The sequence below is a fragment of the Alligator mississippiensis genome, chromosome 2 (genome assembly GCF_030867095.1).
Source record: "Alligator mississippiensis isolate rAllMis1 chromosome 2, rAllMis1, whole genome shotgun sequence".
In the NCBI taxonomy this organism is placed as follows: Eukaryota; Metazoa; Chordata; order Crocodylia; family Alligatoridae; genus Alligator; species Alligator mississippiensis.
Window position 1 is genome coordinate 26017963 of NC_081825.1, and position 21366 is coordinate 26039328.

Below are 21366 nucleotides of genomic sequence, written 5' to 3' on the forward strand. Positions count from 1 at the left end.
CTACTGTAAGAGGGCAAGATTCAATCCATGACATGCTCACTTCAGAATACAGCCCAGAAACACCTGCATTAGAACTCTACAAAGCTTGAGGCATTGTGGTACTTCTCCAGACTGGTATTTACACTCCACTAGAATAACAACTCCAAGAGTTAATCTAGATGTGGAGACAAAACAGGCAAAGAGAACTAATAAATTCATAGATTGCAGAGTTGGAAGGGACCACGAAGGATCATGTGCGACTCCCTGCCCCAGGCAGGAAAGAGCACTGAGGTCATACAACCTCAGCCAGGTGTCTGTCTAGCCTCTAAATATTTTATCCTTGAAGTGAGATGAGAGATTAAAGAAGCAACCTTCAATTTTCTGACTTCATCAGTTTTGAGAAGCATGGCCAAACAGGAAAACTTGAGTTGACTGGGACAGTTTCCCAGAATTGGTAAACCACAGACTACTGTAGGTGGCTCAGATAAAAGACAGAGGATAAACCTACCAACTCCCTCCGTGTCCTCTCATTACTATACCTCCTTTCACCTAGGGCAGGGGTGAGCAAAATGACAGACCTGGCTCACAGCTAAAATCCATTTCTCTGGCAGTGCTGCCACTGCTGGACCCAACCCTGCTGCCCGGGCACCTGGCCCAACCACCATGCATCCACTGCTGGGGGTGGGACCCATACAGGCAGGGCCATGGCCAGGCAGCTAGGATTGGCTGTGGCTAGGAGTGAGATGGGTGAGCAGGGCCAGAGACCCTAGGATCTTGGAGCACAGATAGCACAGGGCCAAGGCAGAGCCACGATCTGCTGCCTGCACGCCCCTGTGATGTGCACAGGTTCTGTAGGCAAGGGCATGAAGGGAGTGGAGTGTGGCTCTGTCCCGGCCCCATGCTGTCACCACGCCAAGATCCCAGCCCCAGACAGCTCCCAGCCAGTCTCCATGGAGTCAATATTTTACTTTTTACTGATCCTATGAAGTTTAAGAGACTTTCAATTAGTCACATTATTCTTACCACATAGAGCAGTATCACATGTACACCCTTATTTCCACACCATTTCTTGTCTTAGCCTTTATGAAGTCACTTTAAAGCAGTTAACCAACTCAAGATTTTACACTTCTACCTCAATTGTAATAACTGTATCAAACCGGAAACATAAAAGCTAGAAGGTGGCATTCAGCATTGTGAACACTCAAGAATGGTTTAAAAGTTCACTGTTCTATAATGAAAGCACTCAATTATTTGCCTAACTTTTTTTGTACCTAGCAAACTGTTTTACAAAGTAGGACTCACCAGTGTGATCAGAGAAGATGACTTCTTTCAGTGAAACCATGAAGCAGTACTCTTAAAAAGTCATATTAATCTTGTTTTTTTAATCTTTAAGCACTGCAGCAGCCTGCAGTAGTGGCCACTACCAATAGGGGCAGGAGGAAAGGAAGTAAAATTGAGTTTATTTGGCACTGTTTATTGCTGGCTAAAATATACCAGTCACATGACAGCAATTGTGTCGATGGCACTGTTACTGCTCATTTATAGCTTCGCTACACAGGAATACTCAGGAAAGTTCATCTGAATAAACTATTAGTGTGAATTTAAAGAGAATTAATTAAACTGCATCAAGCCCCTAGATGGGCACTTTTTAGAATTAAGAGTGGCCTTGATTTGATACAATTCACTTTGAAATTAAATGAAACAGGGATTTAATGCAGTTCATTTGAACTAACTAAAAGGTGTGGATTAGATAAACTTTCCCCACTGTCTCCATATTAAACAAGCCATAGCTTAAATCTTGATTGAAAAAAGAAAAAAACAAAAACAAACACCACCTCAGCTCCAAAAAGTAGCAGTAGTAGGGCATGCCTGAACAGATCACAGAAAATTAGAGTTAAAAGGGACCTCAGGAGGTCATCTAGTCCAACCCCCTGCTCAAAGCAGGATCATCCCCAACTAAATTATTCCAGCCAAGACTATCTAGCTGGGTCTTAAAAACCTCCAAGGATGGATATTCCACAACCTCTCTAGGTAGCCTGTTTCAGTGTCTTACTACCCTCCTAGTGAGAAAGTTTTTCCTAATATCTAACTAAAACTTCCCTTGCTGAAACTGGAGACCATTGCTCCTTGTTCTGCAATCTGCCACCACTGAGAACAGTCCTAGCTACACCCCAGGGAATTACACAATTATGTACCCGTGTAATTTTGCATGTAAAACATGATTGTGCATAAATTGCATAATAGCACATAATTCTCCAGGGTGTAGCTGCTGAGTGGGAAGGGAAGCTCCTGCCAGCAGGAGGTGGGGTGGGCATGGGCCATCTCATCGCATGCCCGCCACCAAACAGTGCACAGCCCCTGCCACTGGCGGCAGCAGCCAGTGGCAAGCCCTCAGGGCACTCCTAGCTGGGGCAGGTCGAGCCCCCAGTGGTGCACAGCTGCAGCTGAGTGCCCGGAGCTGCACATGGTTCCCACCTGCGGTGGTGCAAACCATATGTGCTGGCACAGAGCCAGCCCGTTCTGGCCCAAAGGCACCTATCAGCAGGCTGAACTGGATCGGCTCTGTGCCGCCACATGCAGCCCCCCAGGATTCTCCAGAGCTGTGCGCCGCTGAGGACTTTGCTTCCAATGGCCAGGAGCATCCCTGGGGCCTGCTGGTGGTGGGGCCTCCCCAGTGCAGTCGTGTGGTGGCAGGGCTGTGCACAGGAGCGGGGGCATGGCAGCACGGAGCCGTGCACTGGCAGGAAACTGTACTGGGGGTGTGTGGCCAGGAACCCACACCCCCTCCCCAAACCCCTTCAAACACCCCAACATCTCTTCATGCACTCCCAACACCCACCCTCAATCACACCCCAGGACTCCTCCCACACACATAAGTACCTACATATTATTTCTAAAAAGGAACTAAATATAACACTATTTGAACGAGTTGTAAAAAAAATTAGAAGCAATTAATTTAGCATAATCTTGAAATTTTTCTGCACATAATCCCCTGGGATGTACCTAGCTCCTTAAAACCGCCCTTCAGATAGTTGAAGGCTGCTATTAAATCCCCCCAGTCTTCTTTTCTCCAGACTAAATAAACCCAGTTCCCTAAGCCCTTCCTCAGAAGTCATGTGCCACAGCCCCCTCACCATTTTTGTTGCCTTCCACTGCACTGTCATCAATTTGTTCATATCCTTTCTGTAGTGGGGGGCCCAAAACTGGACACACTACTCTAGATGTGGCCTCACCAATGCCAAATAGAGGGGAAGAATCACTTCCTTTAATCTGCTGGCAATGCTTCTACCAATGCAGCCCACTATGCCGTTAGTCTTCTTGGCAACAAGTGCACACTATTGGCTCATATTCATATTACTATCCACTGTATCCTCCAGAGTCATTTCTGCAAATTTGCTGCTTAGCCAGTTGGTCTCCAGCCTGTACTGATGCATGGGGTTGCTCTGTTCTAAGTGCAGGACTTTGCACTTATCCTTACTGAACCTCATTGAACTTCTATTGGTCTAATCCTCTAATGCGTCAAGGTCTATCTGAATCCTAGCCCTATCCACCAGTTTATCCACTACTGCCCCCAGCTTGGTGTCATCTGTAAACTTGCTGAAGGTGCACTCCATCCCATCTTCCAGATCCTTGATGAAGATAATGAACAAAACTGGCCACAGGACCAACCCCTGGGACATTCCACTTGATACTAGCTGCCAGCTAGACTTTAATCAATTGAGTAGTGACCCCACTGACCCCGATGATCCAGTCAGTTTTCTGTACACCTTACAGTCCATTCATTCAACCAGTACTTATTTGGCTTGCTTGAAAGAATGTGGAGGCTGTTTCAAAAGCCTTGCTAAAGTTAAGGTATATCATGTCCACTGCTCTCCGAACAATACAGAACAAGTTATCAGGTTGGTGAATCCATGCTGACTGTTCCTAATCACCTTCTCGACCAAGTGCTTAGAAATGAATTCCTTGGGGACATGCTCCATGATTTTTCAAGGAACTGAGGGGTGGCCGACCAATGTGTAGTTCCCTGGATCCTTCTTCTTCAAGATGGACACTATATTTGCCCTTTTCCAACTGTCCAGGACCTCTCCCAATTGCCACAAGTCTTCAAAGATAATGACTAGTGACTCTGCAATCACAGCAGCCAACTCCCTAAGCATCCTTGGGTGTATCGCATCTAGCCCATGAACTTGTACATGTACAGCTGCTTTAAATAGCTCCCCAGCACCAGCAGCCTCATCTGGAAGATCATACTTTGCATGGTGTATGGGCCTTGAGTTCTATTACTTTTTGCTTTCTTCAGAATTCATGTAAAGTTACAGGGCATTGGGGAGGGCGGGGGAAGCCTTCAAGAAATGCATCCGATTCAAGCTATATTTACTTAGATGTCTCCTGCTGTGTTTTAAATGCTTAAATAAAACCATTAGGAAATTCACATGATCATTAATAACTGTCTGGAATAACAGAGCGAATATACCTCTTACATAAGAACAAGAGTTAGCATCTTAGATTTTTAGAAAGATACTACATAGGCCTGATCTTTAAAGATTTCACTTACATGGGGCTATGGTAGCATGCAGTCATCTTCCACATTGAGCTGAGAAGTCATTTTTAATTTGGTACATTTTAAAATATTCCTATATCTTGAATCTTTACCTGTATACTTGAAAAAGAATCCTTTATTCATTAAAATTTCTCACCACTATCAAACTCAGTTATATCAAATTGAACACAACCCCGTATGCAACAAAAACTATGCCTGACTTCTGTTAATAAACCCTTTTTATTTCTTAGGCAAACACTAGCTGCCCCTCTCATCAAGCACTTTCTGGGCACAGGGTGATTAGGGTGATTTCTGTACCAATGTGATTAGACAATTCTGGAGCACTGAGGGGTTAAGTGTTTCCCTTGGGATGCCTTGAAGTTCACGCAGAAAGAATCTTATCAATAAATGTTTGAATTCTATTGCAGATTTAAAAAGAAAAAAAAGAACAGAGAAAGAAAGAAAAGAAGAGAACAGCCAAGTTAGAGGTTTCCATTAGATGGCCACATGCCAGAAATACAGCCAATTTGTTTTATGTATGATTCTTCCAGAAGAAAGTCTTAAAGGGATTTTATAGGACCACTAAACTCTCTCTACTGCTGCAGACCTAATAATCATAAATGGCAGGGATGCTGCCAACCAGCACCTAAATCAGACCTTAAAATGTTGATTGCTGCTGGACAAAACAAAACAAGCTATAAAATATATTCTCAAGGTCTTTCCATAGTGCTGCATACTATGCTGCATACCTGTCTCATAGCCTGTGGCAAAACACTAATCCCAGTATCAAATATCTGTTAATAAAATTTCCTCAGTTCACACCTTAACAATAGACATCTTAACAGCTTGTCATCTCCCGATCATTGAGACATCACTCTGCTGGCAGAAAATTTTTAAAAAGAAAAGAAAAAAGAGCCTCTCCTCCCCAGTAGCCCTCCTCAACCAATCACAAGCTATAAATAATATTTCAGAAGACAGCAGAGCAGCCACAGGGGACAGAAGCTATTATAAGCCAGTTATGCACTTCCCCAGCTGAGCTGGAGGGATCCACTACAGGTCAGCAGGTCTAAACACATGCTCTGCCCCCCCAGCTAGGACATAGATCTCACCAGACCTGCCCTGCACACCTTGGTAGGGACTCCTGGCATCAGAGGCTTAGTTCCTGGAATCCAGTATTCTAACCTTTGCCCCCACCAGATCCAACACGTTGCCTTTTTGTGGGTTTTTACTGATATTTATCAAACTCATGGTGCCTCCTGCTCTTGCCTTCCCCCATAGCTACACCCGTCCTTCAGCTCACCCCACCCCATGGCCCTTTAGAACAGTTACATGTTAGTCATTTAAAAGTAAGAGCAAGGGCAAGAAAACAGATATTTTAAACTGTGTGTGCACACATGCTGTTAGACTATTTAGTTGCAAAAGTTTTAACGTTGCTCTCATGTTTTCCTCCACATTAGCATAAGACTGCAGGAGGTGGGAAACAAAAAAAAAAAAGACCTAATATTTCAGGTCATTCCACCTTCCCGATTTCATCAAGATACCAGAGCTAACATGCTGGTTTCCATTCCACTTTCTAAAGCAACAAAAGATTGCTTTAAACAGAGATTCCAGTCATTAGCAGAACAAACTTGCTACAACACTGGTATACCTAGCTTCCTTAAGTCCATAGTTCCAGACTATATAACCAAACATCTTGAAATGTATTTGGAAAAAAAGTAGGCAAAATTTAGCTAGAAATGATCTAGTTATCACTCTGAACACTGAACCCTCTTAGCATGCCCAGCTGCCTTCATCCTGAAGGGAATAATTCTTTGGTGGATGACCAAAATTTGCAATAATCATCAAGGCCATAGTACTGAAATGGTAACACAAGGTGGTACCTGGTGCCGAACCAGATCCTTTTCTCCCAGTGAAACCGTGGGAGTGAGTGAAGAGACAGCACACCCTGTGCAGTGTTTCCTTGTTGTCATGGTGACAACGCTCCCCCCAAATGGGGTTCTGAAGACACCAGTACCTTGTTAGATGCCTTTAGGTACTTGGATTTTAAAACATACGCAACTCTCTCAGAGATCTGAATCACGTTTCTACGGAGGTAGAAATCCCACCTGCAAATTCTTTACCGTTAGCCAGGAAGGGGAATTCCACTGATTTGGTTTCCATTGGGGAGCACACCAGAGAAGACATGGATTTAGGCGAGATGCCTTACCACCATGCTGCCAGGAGATCTAGACCTGGACAGCAACTTTTGGTAAAGCCTCCAACTCAAAAGGCTGAACACAAGTACCTTTAAAATGGATGCTCTATGCAACACTGCTACATTAAATCTATGTTTAGACTTTAATTTACATACTCTACCCAAGATGGCCTTTAAAGAAAGATACAGAGCCTCCAGTTTCCTTTCTACCTTATCTGACTGTTTATCCACTTTTCCTTTTTTAGATCCATTTGAATTGGGGAGTCATGTTTAAAACTCGAGTTTCTATCCAAGAGGTTTGTTAACCTACTACCAGCACCAGAATCAATGACTAAAAAGCTACCAAGCAGTCTGCTTACTTTTTGATAGCATTTTGTCCCCATTCATTTTCACAGCTACTTTCACTATCAGCACTCCCTTTTCTCATATCAAGTTAGCACATCACTAACACTCCACTCTAGGAGGAACACCTAAACCCATTATCCTAGGCCTTTTGAGAAGACAACTACTAGCAAGAAAGCAGCAGAGCAGCTTCTATTTCTGAGCTGATCTTCCTTTGCCTTAGCTAGAGCACAGGGAACAATTTTTTCACACATGCAGGCCCCTCAAGAGTGGCCAGGGAACATATGACACAGTCTGGTTCCTGACAGCTAAGGGGAGTTTGTTCACGTTACATCTCTCCTGTTACCATGTAACACTTTTCCTGTGTCCACGTGACAAAAATCGCCCCTCAGCTAGCTAAATAGCGTCTGTGTACCCACACTGTCAGCTGATTTTATTGTTTTAGATGTTTTTATCATGGTAATTTAAAACACCTCTGACAGGTTTTATTTTTAGCTCCTGAATTTCTTCCATGAGGGTCTTTTGTATCATTTTAAATTTTCAACGTGGATCTGACTTATGCCTGAAAACGTGATTTTCCCTGCTTTGCAACTATTACACCACCAGGTGCTGCTTGGGTTCACTTGGTAATCCATGGAAATCCAGTGAATCTCTATTGTAATACTTCAACAAGACTCCAGGGGCTAATCTTGCAAATTTTTACCTGTAATTTAGTTCAAGGTTGAGATTAATGAAAAATACAACTTTTTGGGATTCCAAAAAAAATTGTTCCCCATGTACTTCATGACAAAGATCAAATTGTTATGGGTCAGGGCAGTTCAAGACTCAGGCTAATTAAAATTACTTTTTGTTGGACTGGGTTTTTGGTTTGGCAGGGCTACGGGGCAGGGCAGGAGTGAGGGGGACCGGCAGGGCTGGAAGGGTGGTACTCGGATGAGGTATCCCCTCTCCAATGGAAGGGATTTAGCAGGTGTTAGTGCGCTATGGAAGGGGTAGCTGCTTAAGGGGGAGCAACAGTCCTCCTATCCCCTATAAAGATGAGACCAATTGGAACTTAACCATATACGGGTTTAATAGGGAAAGAACAGGGTGGAATATAACACATATGCGGTGGGGGCAAGGGGACCTTGGGAGATAATGGTATCCCCCCCCCCCCCCCCCCCCCAAGCACCCAGGAGAGAGTGGGAAACCAGGGGAGCAGAGGGGAGTCAAAGGGATTTTAGGTTAACATACAAATATAACAGAAACCAATCAACAATAGACTTGAGGTGCAGGGTTCCCAAAATATGAGGTACAGATCCCACAAAATTTGAGGCACAGGTACCTCAGTGGGGCAGAGTAAAAGAGGTGAGGGGAACCCACTCCCCAATGGGGATTCCCTTTTGCAAGCAACTCAACCCTCTGGTGCCCTGACTGGGAATCAAACCCAGGTCTCCCATGTCTCAGGCAAAAGCTGTGGGGAGAGGACAGGAGGGGGGAACAGTATTGAAGGGATCTGGTTGTAGGCTGGAAGGATATGTCTGCAAGCAATGATGATTTGTCACTGCAGCAGTTTAAAGACTGACATGCAACTAGACTAAATGATATGAAAATTCCTCTCATTGAGCCTGGGCTGTTTCTTTCATCACCTGAACCAACACCATGCCCCTGCTGTGTGGGGGTGTTAGTTCATGCTGGCCACTGTGTGGAGATGGTGGGGGGGGAAGATGGGGAAGACAGAGTTGGAGTAGGCTAATCACGGCCCCCCAACCCAATTTGGGGGACTCTGTCCTGGGCACGGGGATCCCTGGTAGCCAAGGAATCTTAATCAACCTTGATGAGAGCTCCAGGCTACCCCCACACTGGTTCTCAGCTTCGGAAAAAATCCTGCTTTTTGACGTGGGGATACAAACGACAGACAAGAGACACAGAATTCTTTCTGTTTTACATAAAAATAACTGTAGTAATGTCTCTATTAAGACTTTAGCCTGGGTATGTGATACCCAGATGCCAACATATAGGGAGGCAGGGGGGGTGGGCAGCCAGACCCTTTGGGTACCCTTGTGTAGCCTTAAGTGTACCCCATACCCAGTGCCCAGTGCAACAAGCATGCAGAAAAAGCAGGGGGTGGAACTGCTTTGGGACCAGGCTTGGGTAGAGGGGCAGCCCCTTCTGGAGGCCTGCGGTACAGTTGCCCAATGCCAATTGTGAGGGGGAGGCAGGTAGGCTTACTCTTGCGGGTCTTTCCCTCCCCAACCAGCAGCACCCCGTGCAACAAGCAACAAGCGCCCAGAAAAAAGCGGGAGGCTTTGCAGGGGAGGCAGGCAGCCCTGCCTATTGAACTCAACCCCCCCCCCCCCCTCCCCCCAAAAATGCATCTCTCTCAAGGAAAACCACCAACAATTCCCTCCAGAAAAGCAACCCAGCACAACCCATGAAAATAAACCAGCCAAAATATCAAATCTTGCCCTAAAATGCCACCTGGCAGTAAAGTAGTACTGGAAAGGGCAAGAGGGTAAAATTGTTCTGATGTGCTGCCTAGTGCATTTTACTAGTTATAGCATAATAAGCCATTGCGTGGTAAATCACGTCCATGTTACTTATTTAGCCGTCTAAAACTAAGAAAGAAAAACTAAACTAGGAACATTTTTAGCAACTAAATGCCTAGTATATGTACAAGGGCCCTAAAAGACCAAAAGTGTTTCCCTTCATTTCTGAGCTCCTTTCAAACACCCACAGATGCAACTCCAGGGTTCATCCCTGAAGTGACCTTCCCCTGCCAATTTCTACAATAGGGGCTGAGCATTTTCAGACTTCTGGTACTCTAATATTTAATCTTGTCAAAAAAAAAAAAAAATACTGAAAAGGTCTTTCTTTTATGTTGTTAGAGATCACATTAATATCAACTAGCCACAATTTGCTGGGTCTACTCATAGCTATTTTAATGCTGTTGCAACTGTACTTTACCCAGGAAGTCCAAAATTACTTTCCACGCAAGGCAGTAATACTGGAGTGATAAGGATGCCTGAAAGCTTATCTAACACCTCTCCTAACTATAGCTGGTCCAAGAAAAGATATTATGAGAAGAATCCACCCTTGCTTTCCACACAAACAATTGCAAATTTAAAATACAACTAGCTGAAACCTATAGCAATAATCGTCATGCAAGATCTAGTTGCCAATTTACACGGCTCACATATCCTGCCCTGACTTCTAGCACATTTAACTGAATACTACAGTCTTTTTTGAACAGTTATGCTTTATTTCTCAGGGAATTCCATTCCGAGGACTTGCTAAATTCAAAGATGACCAAGTGGAAACAGAATGGCAGACACTTTCCAAGGCAAATATTTGCTAAGGCCAGTGAAAGGTACAGCAGCATTAGTGCGAAGACAGCATCCTGTTCCATCCTGTGGGGAGCTGAGAAAAGCTGGCATCAGGGTGCCACTCATACACCAGTGAAAGATTAATTGCTGTCACATTGATTTTCCAAGTCTTAACTAAGAAATATATCACAATAGCGTTCCAAGGTTTAAATACTCTGTAGATAATTAGATGATTATATGAAAAAATAGCAGAAGGGAAACTGATTGTCTGAAAATGCCTACAAAGGCAGGATCTACAGCAATTAAAAGTTAAATCCACAAAAAGATTTTCATCCCTAAATCCAAAAATCTGCAATCTTCAAAATGTCCAGCCAGCTGCCACCTAGTTCTGGAGGTATTCTTCCCCCTCCCTCCCCAAAAAAGGTGCCTGTTTGCTTACATGGGGGATAAGTTCCCTAGGTACCTGCTTCTGGATATGTCCAATATTACATCAGTCTCAGCATCAGGTCTGCATACCTACACTCCAACTGACTCCACTAAAAATTAATTTGTACTTACCTACCCCAGAAAAGTGTACTCTGAAAATATTTGAGACCCAGGTTAAATCTCCCTCTCTGCTGGAGGAGAATCAAACCTACCTCTCCCTTCAGAACCTAATCATAGAAAATTAAGGTTGGAAGGGACCTCAGGAGTCATCTAGTTCAGCAGGTCTCAACCCATGGGTTGCAAGCATATATGAAAGGGTTGTGAACAAACTTAAAAAATGAACCAACAAACTCTGAAGGAGAAAAAGGTGGAAAACCATGGCTTTTCCCTTGCATGCTGGCAGAGTTCCAGCCTGCAAGGGGCTGCTTGGGGCCCCCCCATGCTCCTCCCCCCCCAACTCATGCAATGAGGAGCTAGGGCCTGGGGGGCAATGGATCGGGGGTGAGGGGCACTAGGTTGGGACTGGCCACTGATGTTTGCGAACAGATCCTGATACAAAAAAGTTTGAGCACCAACTTATCTAGTCTACACCCCTGCTCAAAGCAGGACCATTGTAAACTACATCCCAGCCAAGGCTTTGTCGAGCCAGATCTTAAACGCCTCCAAGGATGGAGCTTCCACAACCCTCTGGATAATTTGTTTCAGGGCTTTACTGCCCTCCTAGTGAGAAAAAAAATGTCCTAATATCTAACCTAAACTTCCCTTTCTGCAACTTGAGACCACTGCTCCTTGTTCTGTCATTTGCCACTGGTGAGAACAGTCCTAGCTCCATCCTCTTTGTAACCACCCTTCAGGTAGTTGAAGGCTGCTATCAAATCCTCCCTCAGTCTTCTCTTCACCAGACTAAATCAGCGTAGTTCCCTCAGCTGCTCCTCAGAAGTCATGTGCCCCAGCCCACAAAACATTTCCGTTGCCTTCCGCTGGACTTGCTCCAATCCTTCCTGTAGCAAGAAGCCTGAAACTACTCCAATGCGGCCTCACCAGTGCTGAAGAGGGAAAGAATCACTTCCCTTTATCTGCTGGCAAGGCTATGCTCCTAGTAATGCATTCCAGTATACCAACAGCCTCCTTGGCAACAAGGGAACATTAGTGGCTCATGTTCAGATTACTGTCTACTGTAACCCCCAGTTGCCTCTTCTGCTTAGTCAGTCGGCCCCCAGCCGGAAGATGTGTGCGGTTATTCTGTCTCAAAGTGCAGGACTTTGTACTTATCCTTATTGAACTTCATAAGACTGTTTGGTCCAATCCACCAACTTGTCGAGATTCTACCCCTACTCTCCAGCATATCTACTACTTCCCCCAGCTTGGTGTCATCTGCAAGCGTGCGGAGGATGCATTCTATGCCATCTTCCAGGTTGCTGATGAAGAGAGTAAACAAATTTAGGGTGTGGGTTCTTAATCTTCCCAGCTGAGCCTTTCATTTCGCATTTCACTGTGCCATGAAGAAATTAAGTACAAGAGTTCTTGGCTCAGTTGAAGTTTACCTATTTGGACTGGAACCCTGATCTCTTTAACTGCAGGCAACTTCCTCAACTACTAGATGGCAGATCATGCTTGCTCCTGCACTCTCTGGGAAGCAGGCAATAGGTTATATTAGTGCATAGTGATATTATGAAGGCAGCAAAGCCATGTGGACAGTGATATTATTTAAACAGCTAATGAAACAAACAGCAACAAGTTCTGATCCTGAACACTGCCTATCTTCTAACAAGTATGTAAGTTGTTCAGGGCTCTAATATTAGACCAAAAGCAAAAAGTTCTAAACCTTTCTAACACATTAGGGCTACATGAAAAAGTGACCCCCAATTATGTGAAGGAACAGGACAGAGCAAGACAAATTAGTCAGCTAGTCCCCCACTTAAACCTAAATCATAATACACACACACATACACTTAGCTGCATAATTCACTTCCTTATTTAAAGAATACTGAAGGGTCACAGGCTTTTGGGAGCCCAAAAGTAATTGGCGCAGTAAAGTTCTTTAACCTAGTCTAGACATTGGATTTTTGATACATTATAATCTGCCTGGCAACTGACTCCCCAGCCCAGCCCAGCCCAGCCCCGGGCTTCTTTACTTTTCATTCCATCCAGGAAGAGCACACACCAACTGCTGAAGCTTCCTTAGCCTGACGAAGGGTTTTTGAACCCGAAAGCTTGCTTAATAACTATTCTCCAACCATTTGGGTTGGTCTAATAAAAGATATCAAATTCACCCAAGGAACCTTGTCTGCCTATGTCCTTAGACCAACACAGCTACAACCCAAACCCCTTAGCCTAGTCTAGACTTTTTAAACTCTAAAATAAATTTCCAACCATTTTAATTTTCCTACACTAATTCTACTACTGAGAAAGCTGCACAAGTCAGAACCTTGTCCTGTTTTGCGTATAAGAATATCCTAGTTTGAGGAAGGCCTTGACGTGCCCATGTCACTGCTCTTTCCAGTCGACAGTACATCATTTGCTTGTGCTAACAACTGTGTACACAAGGGCAGCAAAGTTCATGTTCTGTAGGCTCTGAAGTACTCAGAATTCTTCAGCTTCCAAAATAAGTCTAGTTGCCATGGAACCAACACAGAAGTCCATAAAAGCATTTGCACCTCAAACTGCAGAACCATGACTAATGATTCAAGCTAATAGTGGAGTACTCATATATACTCCAATTCTCAAGTGAGAATGACAGATCAAGCTTCGGAGAACAATGTCTGCTGCCAGTTTGATAGTTCTTCAAAAAATAAAACTGAAAAAACAGCAGTTTTGTTTGCGCTTTGCAAGGAACATGAATTTTCACAGAAACAAGCAGGGTGAGTCTTTCAATGTTTAGCAACTTGTTCTTTTGGTAATGGAAGGTTTGAGAGAGGAAGAGCAGGGTTCTTTTAAATGACAAAACAGGCAAAACAGGTTCACTGTCACCAAAACCGCACGACAAATAACTTGCAAGCAATCATCACTTGACAACATCTTGCAGTGAACGAAACGTCTCTTTCTACAAATGAATTTATATACCCTGAAAGAAATGGCTTGCATTATGGTTGTCATATACCAACTCCATTTGCTTGCTAAGAAAAATCAGTATCATTATCTAAATGCTTTTCATACAAGATGCAGTGTGCGCTGCTTCAATGCTGCCCAAATGTTTCCATTTTAATAACCAAACACTAAAATTCCATGCAAGATTTCACATATTTTCCTCTATTACACAAAACAAGCAAGGTGACTGAAAGTATTATTGTCAAAATAATAAGAAAGAGGATCAGTTAAATACCATTTGTGATATGCCTTCTTATCTGTGATGTAAGGACTTCGTAGCTCAAGAAAATGAACAAATAAGAAAATAAGTGTGTCAAATGTTTGACACGAACGGTGCATGCCCCCGGTGGCTGGGGGGGCACAGCAGCAGTGGTAAGCAGAGGAGCTCCCACAGATACTGCTGGTGCTGGCAGGGGGGAGGGGGAGCACTGACCAAGGGTCGGCGACCACCCACAGCCACTGCCAGCACTGTCGGCAGCAGCCAGCAGGGATCACAGACCGCCCACAGACTGTGCCAGCGGTGGTGTTGGCAGTGGGGTAGCAAGCAGCGACCACCCGCAGGCACCGCTGACAGTGTCAGCTTTTTTGCAGGGGGTGCACATGCACCCCTTACGCATCACCCCTGTCTGACATGCTTGTATTTAATATTAATACTTCAGCACTGCCTGAGCATTTTCCATGCTTATATTTCAAAGCTCTTAAAGATGGGCAAGTACCAGCATTACCGTTTGACAGACAGAAGAACAGACATTATAAGTGATTTATTCAAAGATCATACAGCCACTCTGTCAGAGCAGGGAAAAGAAAACCAGAAGGCTTCCGTACATCCCAAAGAGCACCAAGCATTACTTAGTTTTACCTATGCAACACCTGTCTGCTCAGTCAGAGTAGAAGTAAGTCCATGTCCCTGATACCCAAAGGACCTAAAACTGTTAGCTGTGATAGAAAGTCCTTAAACTAATTTAGCTGGGAGGAGCTATTAGAACTGGCCCTGTGCTTTTTCCCACATCCTCACTTCAATCATCTGAAAAATGGCTAGGATAGACATGACAAAAAGCAGTTACCTGGAGAAGAAGCTAGTGAAAGGTCCAAGTATTTTCAATTTACTGTCCACCTCTGTTTCTTGACAACATGCCTGCTGGCTTTGTTCACTGGTCTCCTTACTGGAATTCAATGTAACATCTGAAAAGTGTGCTTCATCAGTCTCCAGGGTCACAATTGCACTCGAGCTGCTTGTGACCATGAAGTCCAAGATATCCTCATTGCTAACCGATAATGTTGTTGACAGTTCTGTACTGAGACTAGAGACACTACATACAGAGATATCGTCACTTCGATTCAGTGTTTTAGAGGTGGGACTGTATAGCTTCACCGTGTCATATCCAGTTCTTGGAAAGGTTGAGGATTTTCGTACAGCATTTTCATGTTCAGCAGTCGAGGAATGTGGAGGCACATAAGATGGCAGTGTGCAAGCACTCTGAAAAGTTCTTTCCGGCATAATTTCCGGCTCAGATTGTTTTCTCTTCACATGTAAAACACTGCAATGGACAGGTTCTGGATTCCCTATTTCCAGGGTTGGAATACCAGAATCCACCGATTTAAGGCTATGACTATCTTCTAAAGCAACAGAGTGCTGGATAGGTTGGGTGGGTCCATATTCAGGCAAGGAGAGAGATCTTGGAGCCCTTGAATTCAAGTTTGGAAAATTCTGGATCCTGTTGCCCACTCTAGCATCCAGAATACCCATCAAGCTCAAACCATTTAAGGAACTGGATACATTTACTTCAGTCATCTTGGTCCAAGTGGTAACTAGTTAATAGAAAAAGAAATTATTAGGAGGGGATTGAGCATGTAAACAGAATATTACCTAAGAACTACATTACTCATCTTGTAGTAATCATTCCATATCTATGAGAAGTGAGAGGGGAAAATAATCATAAATGGTTTATTCTTCCCTGTAGCTGGGTGAGCACAGCACAGTGATGACCCAAATAATTTTTAAACATGTTGCTATGAACACCTGAAGTTACTAATTTGAACAATTTTGTGTTAACACCTTGCACATCACTATTCATAGTGTATTGCAAAGGTGCTCAAACTTTTGGTCCAGTAGGCCAGATGAGCAGTGTCTACTCTCTCTATGGGTCAGATCTGGCCGGCAGATGCAATCCAGCACCTGGGACAAATGCAGTGGGGCCCCATCCAACCCAACCATGCCAGGGAAGGGGATTTGGCCCAGCCCCATGGGGGAGGAGGAAGAAGAGCGGGAGGAGGCATGATTCAGCCCTGATCCAGCCCCATGTGGGGAGGGAATATGGCTTGATCCCAAGGGAGGAAGGGGGCATTGTCTAACCCCAACCCAGCTGGGCAGAGAAGAGAGGGTGTGGCCCAGCCCCACTGGGGTCAGGGAAGAACCAGGCAGGCCCTGAACCAGCTGTGCAGGGGAATGGGGCATGGCCCAGCCCCATGGGGGGAAGGGGATGAGTAAGGAAGGGGGAGACAGTGTAAGGGAGAAAGGGGCATGGCCTGACCTTGAACCAGCAACATAGAGGGAAGGGGCAGCATGCGCAGCCCAGACCTGGCTGTGAAAGGCGAGGGTTGTAACATGGCTCCAACAAACAGCAGGGGGCTTGGGAATTTAGCAGCAGGGAGGGGTGGCAGTATTAACTGTCACTGCTCCCATATCCCCAAATATCCAGACCCGTGAGAAGCCCCACAGGCTGTATGTGGCCTGCAGGCTCAAGGCTGACCATCCCTGGTGTTTTGTATATACCTCTCAGACTCTATAGTTCAAATTTAACTAGTTCTCTTCCAGCTGTTATGTTTCTCTTTTTGGATTTCAAAACAGGTTTCTTCAATGGAATTGTAAGTAGTCATAAAAGCTTCTCTACTGGTCTTGAAATATTATAAAGATTATTCTCAAACCTTACACTTTGGCTCAAATTTAAGATCAGTGTCTTTAAAAACATCATTTTAACATTTTTCTGGAAAACTAACAAACTGGGAAAGAAAGATAATAAACTGCCTTATTAAGGCCTGGTAACACTCTGTCTGCTGAACGGTCACCGGGCTGCCCGGGTTCCAATTCTGAACCCATATGTTCCAGATTTCCCTGAGTCAAAGTGGATCCCAGAAGTGCTCCTTTCCTTGGCACCCTGGCACACTGTCAAGGCACTGACTGCTGTACCCTTTTTGGAACCAGCACACGCTGCCCCTAATGTACTTCACTGGTTCAAGTACACCTTTCCCAGAGATCCTGTCTTGTGCACTCTGGTTTATAACTGACTTTTCCATAAAAACATACAGGCTTTCCAAAGGTTCTGAATGAGGTTAGTTTTTTAGAAATATACAGATTTACACCAAGAGAGAGAACTATACACGCTACTAAAACTTCCAAGATCCTGCTTCTACTTTCTTCCTCAACACAGCCTCTCTCCCAATGTGGAGTTACATCTTACTCCTGAAGACAATTTTCTACTTCTGGTCTCTTTTCCCCCTTTCCAAACGGGCTGATGACTTAGCCTCCCTTTTGTAACCTATCCAGCCCACACAAGGGGATCTGTTGTTTAGTTACCAAACTGCCTGGGTGAACTGGTTCTTCTAGGCAGCAAACGATTCTTTCAAGGCAGAGGTAGACAACTATTTTGGCTGGAAGACAACTTTAGGAAATTTGGTGAGCTGCTGAGGGGCAGGAGCAGGACAGGGAGCTAGGGGAAGGTGTGCTCACCCAGCAAAGGGTTGGGGGGGGGGGCAATTGATCCTATTTGGCCCAGGCCACACACCCACTGCCAGTGGATGGAGCAGGTGGGCTGGGTCTCCACGGAGACCAGCCAGGAACCCTGTGGGCAGCATGTGCTCCGCCACACAGATAATATGGGGCTGTGGGTGATCGGGAGGCATCATGCGAGAGTGGGATGGGCAGGTAGGACCGGGATCAGGATCATGGGGCAGTGACAGCTCAGAGCCGGGACCTGGGGCAGAGAGTGATCCACTGCCAGCACATCCCTGCAACAGGCACCAGTTCTATAGGCAGGGGCATGAGGAGAGTGGATCATGGCTCTGCACCGGGCCCTGGCCCCATACTGTCGCTACCCAGTGATCCCGGCCCCACTCCCCCATCCCACTCCCTAGCTATTTTATAATAGGATCATGCTCAGAACACTCCACCAGTTTGTGGAAGACCTGGCCTCAGTTCTCTTCTCCACCTGTGAGATTCAAATCCATTTTGTCTACCTCCCAGAAATGGGCCTAAACACCAAACTGGCAGAACCTGGGTCACTGTATCTCATGACTAATACAAACACCACCCCACCCAACCCGCAGGCTGAGAAGAAGCACTTTTCAGGCAAGTGCTTTAACCACTTTATATGACAGGGGGACAACAGCAGCACCCCTACCTTTTCCAAAGATGTTCTGATCAACATGTTAACTCTTAACCAGAGCTCTTAATAAAAAGCTCGCGTGACTAGCAAACCTGTTTAAAATTCTTGCACTACCCTTGACCCACCACTCTCATCCTCATTTTGGCTTCTGTAACGAAGGGGTATTCTTTCGGCATCTTCCCCTCTTACTTGGGTAGAAAGTATTTGCTACACCACTCCTGCACAACCCTCCAAATGATCTGCTGCTCGCTCTACTCTTCTGTCAGTTTTCTGGTTGGGGCTAAGTGATCTCTCCTCCTGTGCAGATACCTTTTTCCACAATGAGTAGCTCAAGTACCCGTTTCTGTTATTTCTCCATGTTTACCCAAGTGCTGACAGAATTAATGGTTTGTTACTCCTCAGTTTCTTTCCACAGTCCTGTTAATAACCTTAGAGCAAGCAAGTGAACAGTGGCCAAAAGGTTGAACAGTTCTCTAATAGCAAAAATGAGACTTGCTTGTTAATTTTAAGATTATAGTAAAAAAAAAATGTCATTTCCCTAGTCTTTTTGCAGCTGCCTTGCATAATAAGTGAAGCTTCTGGAAATTGATACTGACAAGTCTAAGTGTTTGTTGACTACAATACAACTCCCAGAGCTGGCATGTTCCCATCATTCATTTATGAGCAGCAAAGCAAACTATTAGATTTTATATGCAATGCTCCCTATGCAGAGATAGCCTGCCCATGCACCCCGAAATAGGACAATACCTTCTTTCAAGAAATAAAATGAAAAGAGGGTTAAGCCAAGCTTTCCCAAAGCTCTTCTCTTGGGATGTCATGGGGAGAGAACAGTCTGAAGAAGCATTAGGTTGCAAAGTAGAATTAATGCTTTAACATCAGCCAGCCACAAAACCAGAAAGGACCGTACCTGATCGCTACTCTAAGCCACCTTGTGCCAGGCACTGCAAATTCAAGGGTTTTACTAACAGACAGGATGATTCTGATAACCACGCAACAGCCCAAAATAAAATAAAATAGCCAGGTGGCTAAAGCAATCAAGTCTCTTGGATACTAGTACTAACTCTGTCATCAGTCACTTGCCCAGTCACAAAAGGAATAACTTGTCAGGACTGTCCCACTTCAATTTACAAGGAAGGAAAAATATTTCCCGATTTACAAGGATACAGAAAGAATAAACCTCTGTACACTGCTTTGAGACCTTACAAGAACCAGCCTTTGTGTCATCTTGCATTGTCATTACCTTTCCCTTGCCTGCAAAACAGCTGACCACTGCATTTTAAGATGAATGAATGCAACCTTTCAAATCCAAAGATTACATCCTATTATCCTGTAAAAAAAAAAAAAAAAAAAAAAAGAGAAAAAAGAAAAAGAAAAAAGAAAAGAAAAATTATTTGGGGGAGTCTTTTTTTAAAGCCTTTGTGTACATGGCTGCACTTCATTTTGCCCAGGGTACATAACAGGTGTGATTCCCACCACCACTGATCGCCCCACATCAACCATGTGGAAAAAGGACATGATCCTGCAGCGTTCGAGCAGCAGCAAGCGAAGGCAGCAGCAGCAGCCGGGGAAGCGAGCAGGTGAACGCTGCCACGCTGCCGGGAAATGGGGGGAAAAGAAATCAAATCGCTTTGACTAGGAAATCCGCCGCCTCCCCAACCTGTGGCAAACAGACGCGCACGACTGCGCAGCCCAAAACTTTCATGGCAAATAAGAAAAAAAAACAGGAAGGGGGGGGGAATAGATACTACTAATCATAATCATCATCCATTTCCAGGCCCTAAGAACTTTGCCCAGGGGCCCGCCAAGCGATGAAGGAGCCCTTCAGCCCCTGGCGGCCGCGTCGGGCTCTTCCCAGCAACCGTGAGGCACCCGCCAGCCCCTTCCCCGCCGCACCCCAGCGCAGCCGGGACGGGGAAGAAGCGACGGTCAAGTGCAGGCGACTCAGAGCAGCGCCCCCGGCCCGACCCCGCCCCGCCCCGCAAGACTCACCCGCGCGCCTCCATGCCCCGCACGGGGGGGGGGGGGGTGGCGCCGCAAGACGCTCAGCAGGTGCCGGCTGTTCCTGGGACCCCCGCGTTCTACCCCCCCCCCCCCGCGTCTGTTCCAGCTGCTGGCACCGCCTCCTCCGCGGCGAGAGCAGCCCCGCCCTCCCCGCTGTTCCACCTGCGGTCACCCCGCCCCCGCTCCGCGGCCCCTCCCTCCGTTCTGCCGCCGCTGTTCGCTCTTGCAGCCACTCCCCCCCTCCGCGCCTGGGAGCTGACTAGCCCCGCCCGCTGGAGGTAAACGGACCAATGGAAAACAAGACGGACCCAGGGGCGACCGGTTTAAACTGAGAGGGGAGGGGGAGCTCTCTGGCGGCGACGGCGGCGTTGGGAGGCTGGTCTGCCACCAGCTTCCGTACCTGTTCGGGGCTCCCTGCCGCCATTTTGAATCGCTCCGGGAGCAAGGGGAGGCCAATCGGGCTGCCGAGAGCATCGATCGGGACAGAGGGCGGGGCTTGCCTCCTAGTCCCGCCCCCATAGAGCTCCTTGTTCAGTGGTAGAGGAAAGCGGGTGCGGCGTCATCCGTCTAGGGGAAGGAAGGCGGAGGTGGGGCCCTGGAGCCCAAATGCAGGACCCCCCCTCCTCCCCACAAGGGGCCCGCCTGGCCAACTCTCATGATTTTTGGCATTGAACTTAAAAATCTACTTTGGGAATTAAAATAGAAAAAGAAAATCTTATACACACACACACACACACACCCCCATCAAGAATGACGGACGGGCGGACACACACACACCCACAACGCCCGCCCCCTCCCGGTCAAGAATGCCAGGCGGGCAGCAGGGACAGAGCGCCTCCACCCCCTGCCTCACGCTGGCACCACTCTGCATCCAGCCACGTGCAACCCCCCATCCCGCTCTGTGTTCAGCCCCGTGTGCCCCCTTACACCTCAGACACACACACACCCACGCAGCCATACCCACCCACCCAGCTCCCCGCATGGGGGGGCAAGGCCACAGCATGCTGCGCAGCGAGCAGGCAGGGGGGTTTACCCACCCTGCGGTCGTGTGCTGCAGCCAGCGGGCACTGCCCATGACCCCCTGGCCACTCTCCTCGCAGCACCCTACAG

General features: G+C 46.1%; 1 protein-coding gene across 7 annotated transcripts in view; it reads right to left on the minus strand.

Moving 5' to 3' along the window:
* Nucleotides 1-20740, minus strand: part of TBC1D14 (TBC1 domain family member 14) — a 113891-nt gene extending 93151 nt beyond the window's left edge. Inside the window, exons 1-3 of one of the 7 annotated variants that reach the window (XM_019479434.2) lie at nucleotides 20657-20696; nucleotides 19496-19582; nucleotides 14938-15682 (exon numbers count right to left, since the gene is read on the minus strand). In XM_019479434.2, coding sequence (XP_019334979.2) covers nucleotides 14938-15665 — 728 coding nt within the window. In that variant the 5' untranslated portion in view covers nucleotides 15666-15682; nucleotides 19496-19582; nucleotides 20657-20696. Of the gene's footprint in view, nucleotides 1-14937; nucleotides 15683-19495; nucleotides 19583-20244; nucleotides 20345-20564; nucleotides 20622-20656 lie in introns of those variants that run through there. The other 6 variants (XM_019479429.2, XM_019479408.2, XM_059721556.1 and 3 more) reach the window with 6 other exon arrangements.
* Between the last annotated feature and the right edge of the window lie 626 nt (nucleotides 20741-21366).